Source organism: Zootoca vivipara, chromosome 6 (assembly GCF_965207765.1).
Source record: "Zootoca vivipara chromosome 6, rZooViv2.hap1.1, whole genome shotgun sequence".
Taxonomy (NCBI): domain Eukaryota; kingdom Metazoa; phylum Chordata; class Lepidosauria; order Squamata; family Lacertidae; genus Zootoca; species Zootoca vivipara.
Genome location: NC_142589.1, coordinates 35,879,702 through 35,900,450, shown reverse-complemented (window position 1 = coordinate 35,900,450; position 20,749 = coordinate 35,879,702). Strand labels below are relative to the sequence as shown.

Below are 20,749 nucleotides of genomic sequence, written 5' to 3'. Positions count from 1 at the left end.
AAACAAAAAAAAATTCAAACATTGCACTACAAAGTACAAAATCACAATACTTTTTGAAGAACTACTTTAATGATCAAGTATCTTGCACACAGCCAGCAGAGGTCAGTGTGTTGCTGCCTAAAGAATGTACATTTTACTGCAGTCTAGTTAAAAATCTGCCTCATTGCCAAGTGTCAACATAACAGTATTTGGACTACACTCTCCTCTTTATTATTTTCTTCCCTTCTGCCCATACCAACAGCTATAAAAGGTTACAAACCAGACAGGTAGGAACACTCGCTGTATGATGAGGGCCTGAGTCCTATCAGCCAATGAATACCTACACAATTAAAATGGGGTAGATTCTGACCAGCAAGTGACTGGCTTTAGGAAATTTAGAGCAAAGAGTCTACAGCAGAGATAAAAAGCAGGTACACAAAACAAATCAATTTACTCTGTGGAAAACAGAAACAAGGCACGTTCTCACTTTCTGCAGACACACGTACACAAAGCTGTTCACTTCAATGGTTGCTGACAAAGCAACCAGAGAGGATCCTTTATCTCTTGAGGACAGTTGACAAATAGACTGCAGTAAGTGATATCACAGTGGAAGCACACAGTGCCCTGCTGGAAAGATGGGTTATCACTCCCCAGGCAGGCTCACAGCAGTGCTGTGCAGCCAGGTGTTTAAAATAGTCTCACTCTGTCATCTTTCCCAGAGGCTTCTGAAAATAAGGGCCCACTGAGGAAGTGAGTCCTGTGGAGAAGGATCAATTCATTTTCTTCTAGTTTTAGACTGAGAGTAAAGCAATCCAACAAAGTAGCAAGACAACTGCAAAGAGTTGCAGCCAATTCATCTTGGAATGACAGTCACACAGGAGCTGAGAGGACTGTTGCACAGGATCATCTGTTTGCTGAAGAGAGCTATTGTCACAAAAGACTGTGCATCCCAATTGCTGAGGATAGATACAAACCCCTGTGCTGCTGGCGGATTGGATCAGCCTTAGTTTTCCAGTATTTGTCCACAAGAGGATATGTTACACTGAAACTTCCCCTGACATCATCTTTGTCTTCAATACAATCTTATAGGAGTACTGAAGACCAATATTTCACAGAGGCAGCTGCCTAAAGCTCAGGAAAAACTGCTGAGAAGCAGAACGTCAGAATGCATTTCATGGAAGATTTCGGTTGTCAAAAGTCCTGAGACTGGGCACTTTCTCCAGGCTGGAGATTTGTACGGAGCTTGTACATATGATCTAAAGCTTGAGTAAGGAAAGCCCCAGTAGTGTTGATCTCCATTAGAGTCAGATTATCCAGCTTATAAGAGAGAAAGAACAAATGTTACAAAACAATATGCACAAAATTTGTAAAAAAAAATACATACCTATTTGATCACGTAAGGAATAGCAGAATCTGGTTGTACCCCTCAATAGTTTCAGTAAGTATGTTTCTAGTTCACATAATTGCATGGCTTAGTGACATTTATGCATGTAAGATTAGATGGTGTTTCTATTGACTAAGGGAAGAGGTCCCCTAGTTTCATTTACCCCAAGGATGGGAAACCTGTGACCCTTTAATTGTTGGGACTCACAGCTCCTATCATCCATGAAAACGGACACATTGCCAGGAGCTGATGGGTAGTAGAATCGAGCAACATCTAGAGGGTCACAGGTTCCCCGTGCCTGATTTATACATTTATTTCCTCCTAAATTCTCAGCCTTGAAAATTATCCCCAAATATTCCAAATGGACTACAACAAAGATAGCCTACTAATCCAGTCCAGTTGTTGTGTTCCATTTAATTTTTGCTCACACAATTTGGGAGAAGGTAATGGGACCCCATGCCTGATTTATACATTTATTTCCTCCTAAATTCTCAGCCTTGAAAATTATCCCCAAATATTCCAAATGGACTACAACAAAGATAGCCTACTAATCCAGTCCAGTTGTTGTGTTCCATTTAATTTTTGCTCACACAATTTGGGAGAAGGTAATGGGACCCCAGCCACATGCAGTGCAGCCTTCCCCAACCTAGCTCCCTTGTTTTAGACCAGGCATCCCCAAACTTTGGCCCTCCAGATGTTTTGGACTACAATTCCCATCTTCCCCGACCACTGGTCCTGTTAGCTAGGGATCATGGGAGTTGTAGGCCAAAACATCTGGAGGGCCGCAGTGTGGGGATGCCTGTTTTAGACCATCAGTCCTAGCCAGCCTGACAGACAGGGATGTGGTGAGAGTTGTAGGTAAAACATCAGGATTGGGAAAGGCTGCTGTAGTATATGAACTGTTTCACATACAGTACATACATGATGTTTATACAGTATATGTCCCAACATCCTGATATGGAACCAAACTAGAAAATAGAGTGGTTTCACATAATACAGATTATGGGAGCACATATACAAAAGTATTTCAAGAATAGGCTTGCTTCATGCATTTGACTGGAGCTCTCTAGTGCTCTACATAATGGCAAGATCAATGCATATCATCATTCAATAAGAAAGATGCAGTGCACAGTTGATTCATAACATTCAAAGCAAAGTTGCAAACATTCATGCAAAAGACTATACAATGCTTGCAAGTATAAATCAGTGTCAGAAGAGCAGCAATCAAAACAAAAAGCAGACCTGCTGCCGCCATTTCTTGCTAACTAGGAATCCATTGCCACTTTCACTATCAATTTTAGATGACTCCCACAACACACTGCTTGAACATGCACTACAGTGGTACCTCGGGTTGCTGTCCCAATCTGTTCCGGGAGCAGCACTTCTGCGCATGCATGAAAGTGTGATAAGAATGTTTCTGCACATGTGCGAAGCACACAGAATGCTTCTGCGCATGCGGCAAAACCCGGAAGTAAACACTTCCAGGTCCGCAGTGTTCGTAACCTGGAAAAACGCAACCCGCAGCAGACGCAACATGAGGTATGACTGTACTCATATATTTTCATGTACTACACTACAAAAATTAGCAGCTCAACATAGATTCCTCTTACCCTGGCATGAGCTTCCTGCTGTCTAACAAAGCTATCAGCAGACAACCGGAGTTTCGCAATTCGAGTGTCCCAGGTATCCTTAACCAATGTTCGGATCTCATCTGCCTTTGGAATATTGTCCACAGCACTAATGGAGAAAGGAAAGTTTTCAGAATGGGTGAAGAACTTTACTTCAGTGGTAGAGCATCTGCTTTGCATGCAAATGGTCCCTGGCACCTCTAGATATTTTATAAGTATTTCAAAGTATTTCAAAACTACCTTCCACTATACCATCACAACATATTAAAACAGCACTACATATTCTAAAACTAATTAAAACATGTTGGGGGGGGGACTCCTTAGAGGGACCCTCCCCCAGTCATCCTGACCAGCACTTCGCCCACTGACAGCACTAGCAGTGGGTCAGGAGAAGGGAATGAGGAATGGAGTGGGGTGGAGAGAGGGCTCTCAGACGTGTCAGAGCCTAGGCACCGACCCAGTTGGCCAGAGGGGGAAGGACAGCGCAGTGAGGTGCCAGAGCCTCTGCAACGCTCCAGCCGAAGGACGGGAGAAGGAACGCAGCCCCTTCCAGCACACGAATTGAGGCGCGTGCCCACACGCAGGGCTAGGGGGAGGCGCTTTGGGGTGCCCAGGCTTTTATGCTGGCCGAAGAGCCGGAAGCAGCCATTGCCGGGTTCTGAATCGGACTAGGCAGTCATGTTTTCTGATATCTCTGCACTGTAAATAATATGCACAATAAAACTCTGAAAGAAAGAGCGGACTGGAGCGTCTTTACTCAAGAGTAGCTGCAACAATCCCGATATATATCATACATACAGTGGTGCCTTGCTTAACGAATGCCCTGTAAGACGAAATTTTCGCTTAAAGAAAGGATTTTTCTAGCGGAGGTTGCCTCGCTAGACGAATTAGTTTTACGAAAAAATCGTCTAGCGAATCACGGTTTCCCATAGGAATGCATTGAAATTCGATTAATGCGTTCTTATGGGCAAAAAAAAAAATTCAATGCATTCCTATGGGATTCGCTAGGTGAATTTTCCGTTATAAGAATAGACCCGTGGAACGCATTAAATTCGTCTAAAGAGGCACCACTGTATGTCCAATAGCACCTTAGAGACCAACTAAGTTTGTTCTGGGTGTAAGCTTTTGTGTGCATGAACACTTCTTCAGATACCTGTGTGTGCATGTACACAAAAGCTTATACCCAGAACAAACTTAGTTGGTCTCTAAGGTGCTACTGGACAATTTTTTTATTTTTTAAATATTTCGACTACATCAGACCAACATGGCTACCTACCTGAATCTAAAACATTAATGTGAAATAAGCAAGATAAGAAAGCCACTGCCAGTCGGTGCAGAAAATACTGAGCTAAATGGACCAGTGGCATGACTTTTTAAAAGGTAAGCTTCCTACATTCCTAGAATAAGCTACTAAAGAACAATTGTCACTGTGTATGCTCATTTCATAAATTGCTGGACATAAGCAATATTCATCAGCTTCTAAAGCAGCAGTTGTTTATTTTCCCCATATCTGAAGCTGCAAAACACTGGATGAGTTGAATTCTACATTACAGCATATGAGAATATTGAACTCTGTGTCAACCTGGTTTTGAAGCTAAAGGTTACAGAAGAGAGATATAGTGCCATTACAACAAAAGTTAAGCAGACTAATAGACATAAACATCTGCATTTGATAAGCACTCTGGACAATGTTCATTTAATGTTCCCTCCTGGCTGTCATTCTTATATATAAAATTCCTCATCATCTAGATGAAATCTAACGTGACCCTAAATTGTTTGAATTGTTTGTTCATATTAGAACTGTCAACTAGAAATCTTGCCAGTGAGGATTCCTTTCATGGAATGATTTGGCTTTTAACTGTAAGCTACCCTGAGCTAGGCAAAAGCATTGGAATATCAGGATACATTTTTGAAATAAATCAATAAACACTCACTAGTTCAGCAACAACTTTGTTAATTCCATGTAGAATGGGCTAGGCATTGGAGTGAAAGTATCTTCCTTGCGCTCCTGATCCCGAATTTGCTCCAGTTTTTCTAGAAAGTGATCAAAAAGAGATATGGTATACAGTACAAAGAACTAGATGCTGTAATTTCCTGCTTCCAGCAGAAATAAATCCTGCAGGAACAACCACTTCATCAATACATTGCATCAAGAGGAGACAGCATTCCCATAGAGGAGCTTCAGAAATGAAAAGCTATTAACAGGAATTTGTTAGTCTAGCTAGCATGTGTCAAGTTCGGTAACAGTACTACTAGGGCTCCTAAAGGAATCAGCACCTCTATTGCGAAGCCATTCTCCATCAAGACTCAAAAAGCCTGGTGTGATAATAGCACAAAGCAAGTTAGGTAGAGTTGTGCTTAACATGAGCAATCATCTCACTGCTCTACACCTTTGTGAACAAACATATTGATTTGCCATGAAAACACACAAGTTAAGAACTTTAGAAACTGTAACGTTCAATCAAAAATTTTAAAACCTATGCTGAGATGCAGCGATAAATGTGGATGGATAGCCAGGTAAACAAATTGTAAAAGCAATTAAAGATCTTGTGGGAGACAGGAGGCAGGCAGGTGTGAAGGACTCCCTGGTCCTGAATGGGGTAACTGTGCCCCTGAAGGACCAGGTGTGCAGCCTGGGGGCCATTTTGGACTCACAGCTGTCCATGGAGGCGCAGTTCAATTCTGTGTCCAGGGCAGCTGTTTATCAGCTCCATCTGGTACGCAAGCTGAGACCCTACCTGCCTGTGGACTGTCTCGCCAGAGTGGTGCATGCTCTAATTATCTCTCGCTTGGACTACTGCAATGCACTCTATGTGGGGCTACCTTTGAAGGTGACCCAGAAACTACAACTAATCCAGAATGCGGCAGCTAGACTGGTGACTGGGAGCGGCCGCCAAGACCACATAACACCTGTCTTGAAAGACCTACATTGGCTCCCAGTACGTTTCCGAGCACAATTCAAAGTGTTCGTGCTGACCCTTAAACGGCCTCGGTTCAGTATACATGAAGGAGCGTCTCCACCCCCCCATCATTCTGCCCGGACACTGAGGTCCAGTGCTGAGGGCCTTCTGGGGGTTCCCTCGCTGCGAGAAGCCAAGTTACAGGGAACCAGGCAGAGGGCCTTCTCGGTAATGGCACCCGCCCTGTGGAACGCCCTCTCACCAGATGTCAAAGAGAACAACAACTACAGTAGTACCTCGTAAGACGAAAATAATTTGTTCCACGGGTCATGCCGTCTTACAAAAATTTTCGTCTTGTGGAATCAAACGGCAGACGGCAAAAAAAAAGTCTTGCGAGACGCGGCCATAGAAAGCTTCGTCTTGCGAGGCAACAAAGAATCGCTAGACGCTTTCGTCTAGCGAGTTTTTCGTTGCGCAAGGCATTCGTCTTGCAAGGTACCACTGTACCAGACTTTTAGAAGACATCTGAAGGCAGCCCTGTTTAGGGAAGCTTTTAATGTTTAATAGATTATTGTATTTTAATATCCTTCCAGAAGCCACCCAGAGTAGCTGGGGCAACCCTGCCAGATGGGTGGGGTATAAATAATAAATTATAATTATAATTATTATTATCATTATTATTATTATCTTCTAGCAATTGAGAACCAGTAACTTCAACTCAAGCAGCAAAGATCCAACTCCTGCAAGAGGCCACTCACAGTTAATAACTTACTTGCAGGTGATAGTTCTTACCTACATCCATCCATTCTGGAGGTATAAGTCGACACTTCTGTCTTTGCTTTAGGTTGATAGCCAGCCAGAGAGGCACATCCACAGGCAGCCCAGGATTAAAGGGACCCAAGTCCCCCTAAGTGAGACATTCAAAATGAGGTACATAAGAAGCTGCCTTGTATAACTGTATCTACTGGTAGCTCAAGGACTTGACACTGCATTGGAGAAACTCTCCACTGTTTCATACATGAGTTTTTGCCAGCCCTGTCTAGAGATGCTTAGGAATAACACCTCAAACCTTTTGAATACAAAGCATGTATACCACCACAAGGAAAAGTCATAAGTTCTTTTTTGGCAATTCTAATCTCTTTATCTTCTTGTTTAGGCTTCATTTCTGGGAAGAAGTGACTAAGCTGAATTTTCAGGGAATAATTCAAAGCTATACTGTATTATACTTAAGCTGGTCAGTGGTCCATATAGCACAGCACGGTCTACTGCAGGAGCAGCCAATGTGTTTCCATTCAGATATACAGTAGTTATATTATCAATGACCACAAATAGGTCATTCCCTCATTTCATCTGTGATTTTTAATTCTGTTTCTGTATGTTTATTCTTTAATATATTCAAAAGACACGACCATGTATGGAGGACTGCAGGAGAAACGGGAGCCAGGCAAAGTCATTATCAACATGTTCCCTGTCTCCCCTACAATACAATAAACTGTCTTGTGGGAATTTCTTTAAAGCCACCTTCAAAGGATTTTTATCCTGAAATGTGGGATATAAATAACTGCAACACACATTATTACCCTACTGTAGCAAAAAGAGAATACTATATGTTTTGCAACACCCAAGTACAGTCTTGGGGAAAAGAAAGTACACGCTCTTTGAATTCTGTGGTTTTACATGTCAGGTCAAAATAATAATCATCTGTTCCTTAGCAGGTCTTAAAATTAGGTGAATAAAATCTCAGATGAACAACAAAACATGACATATTACACCGTGTCATTATTTATTTAACAAAAATCAAGTTAAAATGGAGAAGATGTGTGGAAAACTAGGTACTGTACACCCTTTCTGCTTCCATAGGAATTAAGAGGCTAAGTAGCAGACAGGTGCTGCTAATCAAATGCCCTTGCTTAACTGATCATCAGAAAATGTGATCAACTCTACAGCTTAGGTTTTAGCCATTTGCTGGTCTGGAACATTCAGGTGTGTTTTAACACAATGCCAAGGAGGGAAGACATCCCAATTCATGGCTCTTGCCCTGGCATATGAAGCCCGAAACAATCTGCAATCCCAAAATAAAAAGCACATCCTCCCTTATAAACCTGTCTTAAGATCTGCAGGAAAGCCCAGCAGGCAGTTTCACCATCCTGTTAAGCTTGTGGGGTGGTGGTACATGGAAGGAGCGTCTCTGGGGTGGCCTCCAAGTTGTGGAATGTACTCCTTTCAGAGCTTTAGAGCTGCATCCACCCCCAGCAAAGGTCAAGTTAAGTGTACCACTCACTCTGGAGTGTTGCTGATGGTTTTGTGTTTTGCGTTTACAATCTATTGGTGTTGTTATGCAGCACGATGCAGCTAGTGTGCTGTTTAAAGCAGTATGCAACTTTGTATTGGGACTGCATGGTGAAAAGTAAACTATAAATAAAGCTGTAACAGATTTATTAGTGCTGCAAGCCAACTTTGTCATATGCACAGACGACCTGCTAAAATTAAAAAGGCAATAAATAGATGCAACTTGGATTCATTAATTTCAATGGGTCTACTCTTGAGTAGCACTTCGTTGACTACAACTCTGTCTTCCAAAGCAGCGTAAGGCTCACTTTTTATTGGTTAATATGATAATAAAGTTGACTCTTACTCAATTTCAAATTCTTAATTTTTTAAGCGTTGTTTCCATAAAGTGCTAAGAGTCGTGAGTTTTTTCATGGCGTCTTCCCTCTTTTCAAGAGCTGCCTGCGTTATTCAAAGGCGAGGTATAAGCAGTAATAAAAAAAACTTATTGGGTGTGCTTTTCCCCTGCCCTCTTTTTATTCGTTCGGGGTACTTATTAGCGGAATATATAGCACAACTACACCGTTAATAAAACATTACTATTAATTAACCGCAAGGGCTCGCCCACCGCTCCATTATTTCGTCTTTTAAACGCTGGTCTCCCATCCCACGCCGGCCGCCCCACTTCTTTCTTATCCCCTTTGCTTCCATCCCATACAGTAATGTTCTCTTCCTCACACTTCGACCTCGGTCGGCATTTCATGACTACCCGCCTCCGACGTCCCGCGAGCCGGGCTCCCTCCGCTGCCGACCCACCCCAATGAGGTAAATCCGGTCCATGCTGAAGTTGGGTATGATGGTGACCAGCTCCTGCTCGGCCAGGAACTCGGCCTCGGCGGGATCCATCGGAAGACGAAAAGAGGCGTCTTTGCAGAAGCTAGGCCTCAAAACCGCCCCAGGAGCACCGTGAGGGGAGACGGCGGAAGAAGCAAAAAGCGCGCCGCCTCAGCGCTCGCGACCACGAAACGCTGAGGTGACTACGTCTCTCATTGGTTGAGGAGGGAAAACAAGCCCCACCTACTACGCACTTTCCGTTGTTATAGGTAAGTGTCTCTCGCGCGCGCAAAGTTTCCTCTCCCCGTCTGAGGCAGTAGAGCCTGCGATTGGCCAGAGAGCAAAAGCAAGGCCCCGCCTACCGCTTACGGTATGAAAAATCTCTGCCTCTTTTTTTTCGCGCGGTCATTCGCGCCCTGAGTTAAAGGAGCCCCTCATTGGTTAGTGTGGGAAAATAAGCACCGCCCACTACTCTATCTTCCTCATTTGAAAGGTTCTCGCGCGCACAATCCTCCCTTCTTGCCCCCGCCCCCCGGGTAGTGGCGCATGTCGCTCAGGCAACACATGAGCGCCGCCCGCCTACTCCCTACGATAGGAAAGTCTCCGACTTTTCTTTCCGCGCTCATTCCCTGCCTGAGGTATCAGCCCTGGAGCTGATTGGATACCAAGAGCAAGCCCCGTTCACTCCCAGCTGCTCCTTCCTATGAAAAGTCCTGGATATTCCACCCCCTCACTCGCACGCCACTAGGGTTGCCAGACTCAATAGAGGACAGGACTCCTGTGCCTTTAATTGCCGTGCTCTCTTTTGAGTCTGCAAACCTTAAAGAGAAATCAGCAGACCCTTTGCTTGGAAATTAAACAAAGGGTCTTCTGGTTTCTCTTTAAGGTTTCCAGACTCAAAAGAGAGCAGGGCAATTACAGGCACAGAAGTCCTGTCCTCTATTGAGTCTGGCAACCCTACACGCCAGGAGGCTGGGGCGTTTAGTTGGCGCCTGTTATGTAGTAAGCTTGGATCCTAGAACAATAGGCAGGTAGGATCCTAGAATGCAACAACCTGATTGGCCTGCAGCAACAGCCCAATCAAGCTCCAGGGGCGAAACAGAATCAGTCAATCAGACATTGTGTAAATAATGTATATATAGCCTGAGGTTTGTGGGGAGATTCACTGTTTTATGAGCTGCAATAAAGAGCATGAAATCACTATGCAACTCCGAATATATTTCACTGGCAACGAAAGTGGGATCCCGCTGAGCTGTCCGCTGTGTACTGCACTGCAGCCACCACTGGCAATCGCACCACGCATCCAGGCTACAACTCTGGGACCCAAGGACCCAGAATGGCAACAGACAACAGCTTCATGCCGTTCAACCCAGCCTCAGGAGACTGGGAAGGAGACGCCACCTGTTTTCAGTTCCTCCTGGAGGCAAAGGACGTCACCGACGCAGCCAAGAAGAGGGTGACATTCTTCAGCGTCTGCGGAGAAGAAACGTTTTGAGATCACCCGAGTCCTCCTCACACCTGCGATAATGGAACGGCTGAAGGGGCATTTCTTGCCACAGCCCTTGGTGGTAACGTGTCGCAATGCCTTCTACGCAAGTGGCAGGCCCCTGAAGAAACCATAACCAGGTATGTGACCTCCCTCCACCAGGCCGCCCAGCTCTGCAACTTCACAGAGCTGCAGAACATGCTCCACGACCGCCTTGTGGGTGGCCTGAGGGACGAGAAGGACCTGACATTCCAGGTTGCCCTAGGGGGGCCCTGGCAACCGAAGCCACCGAGAGGTCAGCGCAAGGATTCAGGTCGAACTCGTCATCCCAACCGAGGGTCCACCACGAGGACCTCACCGACGACTCAGAATCCGACCGGGAGGATGTGCACCAAGTGCAGTGGTGCACACAAGCTGCACGCCCACCACAACAGCCTCGGCCGGAATAGGAGAAATGTGCAAGCTGCAGGAAGAGCCACGAGCGGAGGACTTGCCGTTTCCGCAATGCAAAATGCTGACAATGCAGAAAAGCGGGACACATTGCCCAGGCACCTATTGGCTGGAGGTTTTAGTTTGCTTTCCCCCACCCCCTGAACTATATTGGGGGTTTTCCAGTTTGTGGTCTCTGGCTCATGTGCTTGGGCCCTTCTTGTCTTACTGCCTTGTTTCACAACAATCAGGATCTGATAGCAAAGCCTGAGTGTGATTTGATCCTTTAATGTGGAAGCGGAACCTGTGGACTACAATTCCCATAATTCTTAACTATTGGCTGTGGCTGGTAGGGCTGGGGATGTCTCTTGCCTGACTGTCTCTCCAGCTTGCTGCTTTACTTCTGGATCACATCACTGCAGTGCAACTGAACTCCAAACTCTGGCTTCATCTTTCTAACTAGGAGCTGCAATCTCACACATAACCCCTTTCCTTTGTTTCTTTAATGGCCCGTCATGGGCTATAGCCTCAACACAGGAAGCTATCCTGGCTTATATTTAGCACTTGCTTGGTCCAGGGGTTAGTAGGATCTCACATGCAACCTTTTCCTCCTCTGTTCCCCAACTCATAACATTATGTTCTAGTTTCACATTGCAGGACAAGATAGGTAACTGTTGGACAAAGCATATTCCATGGGAGCTTCTTCATTTCTTGTTTCTTGCGATATTTGCTGAAAAATATGATTAATCTCATCTGTATGCCATTGCTTTTCTTGCTTTATTTAAGATTTCTATATTTAAATACAGTAAAGTGTTTGAAAATCATTTCATTGACATCTTGTTATTGAGGAACCCCTGAATTCCTCAGAGCACACGCTTACCAGATGACAGGTGACAGCAAGGGATCTGGTAGGAAAGAAGCTAAAAGCACAACTTTGCAATTTCAAAGCACCATTCCTGTGTCTTTACACACATTTCACAAGATACAGTTCCCACGTGATGTGGTGCTGGCCCCCAACTGGGGTGACTTTAAAAGAGACTATTTTTAATTTCACTTATGAAACACTTCTTACGAAGCGTCTTGAATTGATTTCACAGTACAATAAAGACAATATGGTGCAATTGCATATATAAAAACAAGTACAATACATATATTAACTAGAGCAAATTCATGGGGGATAAGTCTATCATGATGGCTATATCCACTGTAGGAGGTGATGACCTCTGAATACCAGTTGCTAGGAATCACAATCAAAGAGAGCACCCAGGTCCGGTTTGCAGGCTTCTCATTAGCATCTGGCTGGCCACTGTGAGAACTGGATGCTGCACTTGATGGGCCACTGGCCTGATCCAGGAGGGCTTATATTCTGTCACTGGGTGGGGTTCAGGAGGCGGTGGCAGTTTGTGACAGGGCATTTTCTGTGGTGGCTCTCAAGTTGGCAAGGGTAGGAATTGCTGCATGGTTGCACTTACTGTGTACAGACCCCATTGCACTTGTTCCATCAAAGTTCTGTTCCTACAATGGCAGGGGCTTGTGGTCACAGGAAAGCACAATGAAAAGCCTGCATCTGGTAAGACTAAGCTTGCAGCAACTCAATGATGAGCATCCACTGTTGTGCGGAAGATTCAACTTCCTTCTGATAGAAAACAGCACTTCAGATGCAGAAAAAAAGCTGCATCTTATAGATGGGTGGCTGCCAGGACTTGTGACTGGCTTGTCTCAGGCACAGCAACACTATGCACTCTGTTTTCATGTGTAAAGTGCATGCACAAATGGGTGTTAAAATTAATTCACTTGCTAAGTAAACTTCCATATGTTTTCCCTGAAAACAACAACCAGGAATTGTTGAAGGGATAAATAACGACACAACAATCTTTAGGCACTCTTCAGAGACATATTAATGTCCAAAGTTCTGAGTCAAGGGGGGGAAAGGGTGGCTTTCACTGAAGAGTGATTTAGAGCATTGTCAACTGAGCAGTTAGCCTGTCGCCATGGAAACTGAAAGCCTTCCAACAATATTAGCTGTGACAGGTCTATTTAATAATCCATCCATGCAATCCTCTTCAAAATACTGCTTTATTCTTCTGCCTTTATATCTCTGCTGTAGCACAAACCTTGATGCAACAGGGAGTGAATAAGAAGGATCGGGGTCAGGGGTAATAGTCACTGCCTCCTAAATAATATTTTTGAGGGGGTGGGAGGTGATCCCTCTTATCACCTTAGATCTTATCATTTCATCTTTGTGTTGCATTAATAAAGATTGTAAGTGATTATGATTGGAGAGTTGGGAAGGTAACAATAATCTTCCTTCTGTTCCTGAGACTGAAATGTCTTGTCATGCCTGGATCAGCCCTTCAGGCGTCTATTCAGTCCCTTCCCCACAAGTCCCTAAAAGAAGAAACTTTCATCTTCTGGGTTAAAGCAGATAAGGTCCCCATTCAACCTGTTGTTGTTTTTTAAGTGTCTATACATCCATCCATCATTTTATTTGTGTGCCACCTTTCCATAGTTAGAATCATGCTCAAGGCAGTTGACTTACAACATGAGAAAATACATAATTACAAGCATAACAAAAGTTGATGTTGGCTTCCGTCTGTCTTGAGAGAAAGTCTGGGGGTGACGTCAGTTAGCAGCACTGAAATGCCCCTTTGGTTTCAGATAGTATTTGGGTAAGATAAAGGTAAAGGGACCCCTGACCGTTATGGTCCAGTCACGGACGACTCTGGGGTTGTGGCGCTCCTCTCGCTTTATTGGCCGAGGGAGCCGGCGTAAAGCTTCCGGGTCATGTGGCGAACCAGAGCAGTGCACAGAAAGAACGTTTACCTTCCTGCTGGAGTGGTACCTATTTATCTACTTGTACTTTGTGCTTTCAAACTGCTAGGTTGGCAGGAGCTGGAACCGAGCAATGTGTCAGTAGTATGGGCAGGAGTCAGGCTCTGGGGCTTTGCAGGACTGGGGCCTGCCTCAGCTTGTGCTGGGGAAGCAAGGCGTGGCCACACAGCTGAAGACATCAGCTTGTGCTGGAGAGGCAAGGAGTAGTCACCCAGGTGAGGCCACTTGAGATCTCACTGCACCTGGTGGCAGGAGCTGGGAGGGATAAAAGCCCAGCATTTCCCTTCAGCTCTTTGCCACAGCAACGCTATCCCTGCCTGGTTGTATCTGGCCTCCTGCTCATTGGACCCTCGCCTTGTCGACCCTTGGACCTTCGCCTTGCTTCTTGTTCCTTGGACCTTCGCCTTGCTCCTTGCTCCTTGCTCCTGGGACCCTTGCTTTGCCTTCGCCTTGCTCCTCGACCCTTGGACCTTCGCCTTGCTTCTTGTTCCTTGAGCCTTCGCCTTGCTTCATGCCCCATGGACCTTCGTCTCTGCCTTGCTCCTTGACCCTGCAACTGCCTGCTGCTGGACCCTCAGCCCTGCACCTGTTCCTGCTTTTTCACCACCATCTTGCCTCTGGTCCTGACGCCCACCGACCGGACCGTGACACACTGGGAGTTCACCCCGTCGCAGGGATTTGACCCGCCGACCTTCTGATCGGCAAGCCCCGCTAGTATGTGAGCTTACGAGTCTAAAAAGGAGGCTTAGTTTGGTCAGAATTGAGTACAGTGGTACCTCTGGTTAAGAACTTAATTTGTTCCGGAGGTCCGTTCTTAACCTGAAACTGTTCTTAAGCTGAGACACCACTTTAGCTAATGGGGGCTCCTCCTACCGCCACGCCGCCAGAGCACGATTTCTGTTCTCATCCTGAAGCAAAGTTCTTAACCTGAGGTACTATTTCTGGGTTAGCGGAGTCTGTAACCTGAAGCGTTTGTAACCTGAAGTGTTTGTAACCCGAGGTAAAGGTAAAGGGACCCCTGACCATTAGGTCCAGTCGTGACTGACTCTGGGGTTGCAGCGCTCATCTCGCATTATTGGCCAAGGGAGCCGGCGTACAGCTTCCAGGTCATGTGGCCAGCATGACAAAGCCGCTTCTGGCAAACCAGAGCAGCACATGGAAACGCCGTTTACCTTCCCGCTGTAGCAGTTCCTATTTATCTACTTGCATTTTTGACATGCTTTCGAAGTGCTAGGTTGGCAGGAGCTGGGACCAAGCAACGGGAGCTCACCCCGTCACAGGGATTCGAAGCGCCGACCTTCTGATCAGCAAGCCCTAGGCTCGGTGGTTTAACCCACCGCACCACCTGGGTCCCTAACCCGAGGTACCACTGTATATATTTCCAGAATTAAGGCTAAATACATTGTGTCTGGCAAATGAGCCACCATCGCTACTACAGGGTTATGAAAATTTGTGTCCTGGGCGTTTTAGACTCATCTACCCATGTACTATCTGAAACCCTAGGGGCACATTGGTTGCCAGATGTGACACCCCCCCCCCCCCCGTTCTCCTGCCCCATTACAAGGATAAGAGCTAGGAAAGCCTATGACATGTCTTTGAGATCTACCAATGCCAATGAGATCTACAATGACCAATGAGCAGTCATGAAGACAAAGTGAACCAGTGCATGTCAAGCAGGAACACAAGAAGCTGCCTTATACGGAGTTCTATCATTGGTCCAGCCAGCTTAGTATTCTCTCCACTGACTGGCAGCAGCTCTCCTGAGTTCCCAGCCCTACCAGGAGATTATGGGAATTGATCCTGAGACCACCTGTGCACAGTGCAGGTGCTCTACCCCTGAGTTATTGCAAGTAACACACACACACACACACACAGACACAGCATGTAGGGGGCTGCCTTATACTACATTCCATTCATCTAGCTCAGTATTGTTAAAACTGACTGGCAGCAACTCTCTAGGTTTCAGGCAGCAGTCTTTCCCAGTGGTATACTTGAAGGTGCCGGGGATTGAACCTGGACCTCCAGCAAGCAAGTTGCCCTCTTTTTCCCTTCCAATCTCTGCTTTGCTGTCATCAGCCTGCCCTATTTCCAGGCTTCCTCAACTCTCCTCCTTACACCCACCCCTGGAAGCCTAGCTGGCATGCGCTGCTCCATCTGTTCCATCATGTACCAGACAAATTTTTTGGGCAGAGGATGACAAAAGAAGGCTTGCTTTGTGCAGAATCTGGGGTGAGAAAACATACCAGGCAAACAAAAAACACCAACCCTCTGTCTCTCCAAAACAAAACAAAAACTCTCAAATCTCTCACCCGGCATCAATCTTACAAATTGAGCAGCTCTGTGCATGGTAAGTCCATTTGCACAAATTGCTTTGGTTTTTGTATCATTGGCTTTGGCTGTGTTCCAAAGAAGGATATTTCTTCAAGCGCTGCTCTTAGCGATGATGTGGGAAGGTTGCGGGGTGAGGTGGGAGGCGGTGCACCTGCATGTATTTTAGCATGTCTGGGCAATGGTTGAGGGCACAGGAACCAGACCAGTCAAATAAAACTACAAGCTGGCAATTCTTTATTTTCCCCTGCCCTTCCCTAGGGAAAGATGCCCAGCGGATTTCTGATCCTCACATAGCTTATTTTAAATCTTTCCCTCATCCGCTTCCGCAACTATAGTTAAATTTTTATTTCCAGGATTTGTACACAGGGAAAATAATACGCTGCTCTTCAAAAGCCAATCGCCTGCCTGTCTCTGGGGAGCAATAATCTAAACCCGATTGGAATGCACTGCAGTGTAGCCAGGCAGCCTATAAACAGCTCTGACATGGTGTGAATACACTTTGGTGTCTTTTGCCATCTGCTGCTGCCATTAAAAAATTAAATTTCCATCTGTTTTTACACCCTCCCCCTACACACACACACACACCCTTCCCAGAGGCTTCAGATGAACCCTGTTCCTTGTTGCAAAGCCTCAACTAACATATTCTTTCACCAGGCCATGTTGTCGCTCTGTGTATGTGCAGCTGGGGGTCAGGTGGAATGGTCTGGTTTGCAAATGACACTGATTTTCATTGGATTCAATCTATCAGCCTCACTGTTTGTTTACCTATTCTCTTCCTGTTTAGTTTAGTTTCATTTAGTTTAGAATCCACAGGGGGGCAGGGGTGGAGAAAAAGGTGATGGGGAAGAAACCCCAACCAAAATGCTATTTATACCTTACTGGAAGCATGGGATGGTTTGAAATGATATGAACAGCTGGATTAACACACACACACACACCCCACACACATAACAGCTGAGCCATGTTTGCAGACCACCAAATAGGATTTTCTATGCTCTTGATATAGTGCCCAGTCTGCCATAGTCACTATTAGAGACTAATCTGCCAAACTCTCTCCTTTTCTCATTTTCCCAGCCTTAAGCAGTTCCCCACAGTTTGGGGATTTTTTTTTAAGGTCCTCATAAAAATTCATCACTATTTCTGGGTGACTTTCTCCTCATATTCACATTTCTGTATGTAATCATGCTTAATATACACCTCTTTGCAGAGCACACATTTCCTAGTATTTACATGTCCCCTAATGTAATGCACTTTTGTATATTGCTTTTACCAATGCACATTTTCTTACATATATGCTTTACTTGGACGTGCATTGCAAAATCCAGAGAAGTGTGGATTCTGGAGGATGGCTGTGCTTCAATTCATATATTGTTTTGGAAAGCGCAAATTATGCAGCCATAGTCGTAGGAAGTTGCAGTTTAGGCCAGGGCAGTCTAACACAGCATGGGGACCTCATCTGGTCCTTAAGGCCTTTTTGGGCACCCCTCAGAAACCTTCGAGGCCCCCACCCCACAAGCCTGGCCTTGTGATGCCTTCCCAAAGCCAGGTAAGCAAGCTGCAGGGCTTTGGAAAAGAGGCATGAGGACTCTGACAGGGTCCTAGAGTCCTCCTCCCTTCTTCACAAAGCCTAATTAGTGTTTTGCTCAGCCTGTGTTGCTGAGAAATAAGAAAGGCAATTTTATTCCAAAGTACTGTAGCTGAAATCTGAAAAGGAAGCTGAGGACGCCAGAGAATTTGCAGCACAGATTTTCTTCTTGTTGTGTTGTGCTTTAAGATAAGCACAAATGCTCTGGCAAGAAGGCTATCTGTGGATTTGTGCAAGGTGGCTGATCGCTCAAGGAGGAGCAGATTCAGACAAAGTAAAATATTGTTCTATTTCCTGATTTTTGTCTCTTTTGATTATTGGGGGTGGGGGAAGATAGGGTCCTGGGTGGTGGAAGGAAATTGAACTGCCTTTGAGGTCTCTTAGCAACAGCAGCTCGTTCACTTCTGAACAAACCACATGCTTTGATCACAGCTATGTTGTTATTGGAACAATTATAGCCGCATCCCAACAGCGCTGGATTTTGGACAGTGTCTCCCATCTCAGTGGATTCCAAAGAACCTTTAACGGAGTAAACGAAGGATGAGGAATATCAGGCCCATGGTCTGGATGTGGCCCTCCAGGCCTATCTGGCCCTCAGGACTCTCCCCAGGCCACACCCTTCAACAGCTTCACACACTCGCCGTACATGTTTTTGCTTGACTGGATGGAGAATAGAAGCAGGTGCATGTCTAGCGTACAGGACAAAGGGGCAATTCACATGTGTTCCTCCACCCACTTTTGAGGTAATAATGAGGTGTTTAAATTTGTTCATGCCAGAGGAAGTCAGATAATTTGGAGAGTGGGGAATTAAGCAGTGGCTAGATACTTACTTCCTTTTCCTTGATGCGGTTCCTAGTTCACACCAACAGTTTAAATGATAAGCTGTCTTCTTCTTCGTCCGCCTCTGAGCTGGATTACAGAATGTCACCCAAGAACATGACTGCTAATATGCAGCATTTCGTTTTCTATTTATTCATGCAATGGGGCAAAGAAGAGGCAGCACGTGGGGGGGGGGGTGAGCCATCATCCTCTCCTCCCAAGACCATTGAAGCCAGAGGATGATTCTCAGTTTGGGGTCTGCTTGTTCCATTGCTTCCCGTTCATCATGTTTGTGGGATTAGTGAGGAGCTGCTTCTTAATTAGAATAATAGAATTGCAGCGTTAGAAGGTATCCCAAGGATCATCTAGTTCAACCCCTGCAATGCAGGAATCACAGTTAAATAATCCCTGACATCACAAAATGCCACATAATCACCTAGAAAGGCTTTTTTTTTTATCACTGGATCCAGGTCTGATTTGCCAGATCTCTAGGAAGGATAATAGTTCCCAGACACTGTTCTTGTTTAACGTACCCTGATCTGAAAAGAATTGACAACCAGTTCATAAAACCAAGTGGGAGATTTTTATGTGTAATAAAACCATGATGCTTTATAAATATCCCTCCCCTCCCAGAGACTTGGAAAACATTTTTATTTTTATTTTGGAAGCAAACATCCATGCCAGCTCACAAAGTCTAGAATCCATGCTAAGGCTGAAACAAAATATTCTTCCACCAAACTCAGATGTTTGCATCCCTCTAAAAAATAATGGTAGAAATTAAATGTACGGTTCTCAAATATTATAAAAAAGGGGGGAAGGCAGGAAATGACATCCAATTTTCTTACATAGCTGATAGCAATCTAGGTATGCAATAATCTGATGCTCATTCCAACAATCATTCCATCTCTAATAATACAATAATATTTAATAAGTGCCTGCAAGAATCCTAGGCGCTCTGCAATTGCGTATGGAGGTTGATTGGGTTTAATTTGCTGCATGGATGAGAAGTTTTTGATGCTTCTGAAGTCAAGTCAAAATCTGTATGGCTATTTGAGATTCCCTGATACAGTATTGAACCTAAAGATTTGGTTGTGGGAAAGGACGGATGAGTCATTAAAAACTGATCAAATAAAGTCAGTCTTAATTGAATCAAACATTGATGTACTCTCGTTTTCAGCTCATATTACAGACAACCATTATCCCCATGCAATAAATCCACAGTTGTTTTCAGACATCTGTGGTGCACAACATCCCATAAGGCTTCTGTAAAACAATGGTATTCAATTGTGGGGAAGATCACATTTCCTCAGCACTGAAAACAGAAATATTTTGTGGCTGGGAAAATGGGATTACCTCGCAACCCCAACAACCCCCATGAGTGTGTCCATTGTTACTGTCTGCATGCTGTAGGCTGTGGTTGCAGAATCCTATTGGCTAGTGCCAGTAACGTTGCTAGTGGAGAGCAATTCCTGGCTAGTGAAGAACAGTTCTCCCAGCTATGCCTGAACCATTTTGTGGCCTTTTTAAAAACATTTTTAAAAACCTAGCTTAAATAAAGCTCTAACAAGAAGGATTCAATCTTCCCTTGAGGCAGGGTCAGCCAATGCAGTGCCCTCCCATATGATGTTGGACTACGACTCCCATCATCCCTGACCATTGGGCATGCTGATTGGGGCTGATGGGAGCTGGAGATCAACAACATTGGGAGGGCACAGTGTTGACTACCCCTGCCTTAGGCAATGTAGTATTCCCACTTTCCTCACTCTTGTGGAATTTCATGTGTGAAGAGAAACAAAAAAATAGTGGCCACAAATATTGTATTGGTCCCTTACAAATGGGATAGTAAGATGCTTCCAGTTCTTCTTGCTATTATGTCACTGCCAGTGCCAAATTTAGGGCTTATTTACTACTAGTGGAGAAATACTACTCCCCCTTCTCCTCACACACCAAGGTGCCAGCTCCTGTTGAGGCACATTTACCAATGTATTATTGGTGGCACAGAGGAGCTCAACCACACAAGAAGCTGCCTTATATGGATTCAGAGCACTGGCCCATCTGGCTCAATATTGTCTGCACTGACTGGCAGCAGCTCTCCAGCACTTCAGGCAGGGTTCTCTCTCAACCATACCTGGAGATACCTGGGGTGTGTGTGTGTCAAAACTAGGAACCTTCTGCATGCAAGACAAATGCTCTACCACTGAGCTATGGCCTTTCCATTCCACAACAGAAAGGGACTGGTGATCTTACTGCACTCAAATAAACCAGGGCCCTAGA

The 20,749-nt window shown here is 45.1% G+C and overlaps 1 protein-coding gene across 1 annotated transcript; it reads right to left on the bottom strand.

Annotated features, from left to right (window-relative positions):
- Positions 1–50: 50 nt before the first annotated feature.
- Positions 51–9,411, bottom strand: GINS2 (GINS complex subunit 2). The gene is made up of 5 exons (XM_035120012.3): positions 8,976–9,411; positions 6,684–6,798; positions 4,926–5,025; positions 2,974–3,100; positions 51–1,296 (listed from the first exon to the last, which is right to left on the bottom strand). Exons 1-5 carry the CDS (start codon positions 9,063–9,065, stop codon positions 1,171–1,173), a joined length of 558 nt encoding a protein of 185 aa, XP_034975903.1. The 5' UTR covers positions 9,066–9,411; the 3' UTR covers positions 51–1,170.
- Between the last annotated feature and the right edge of the window lie 11,338 nt (positions 9,412–20,749).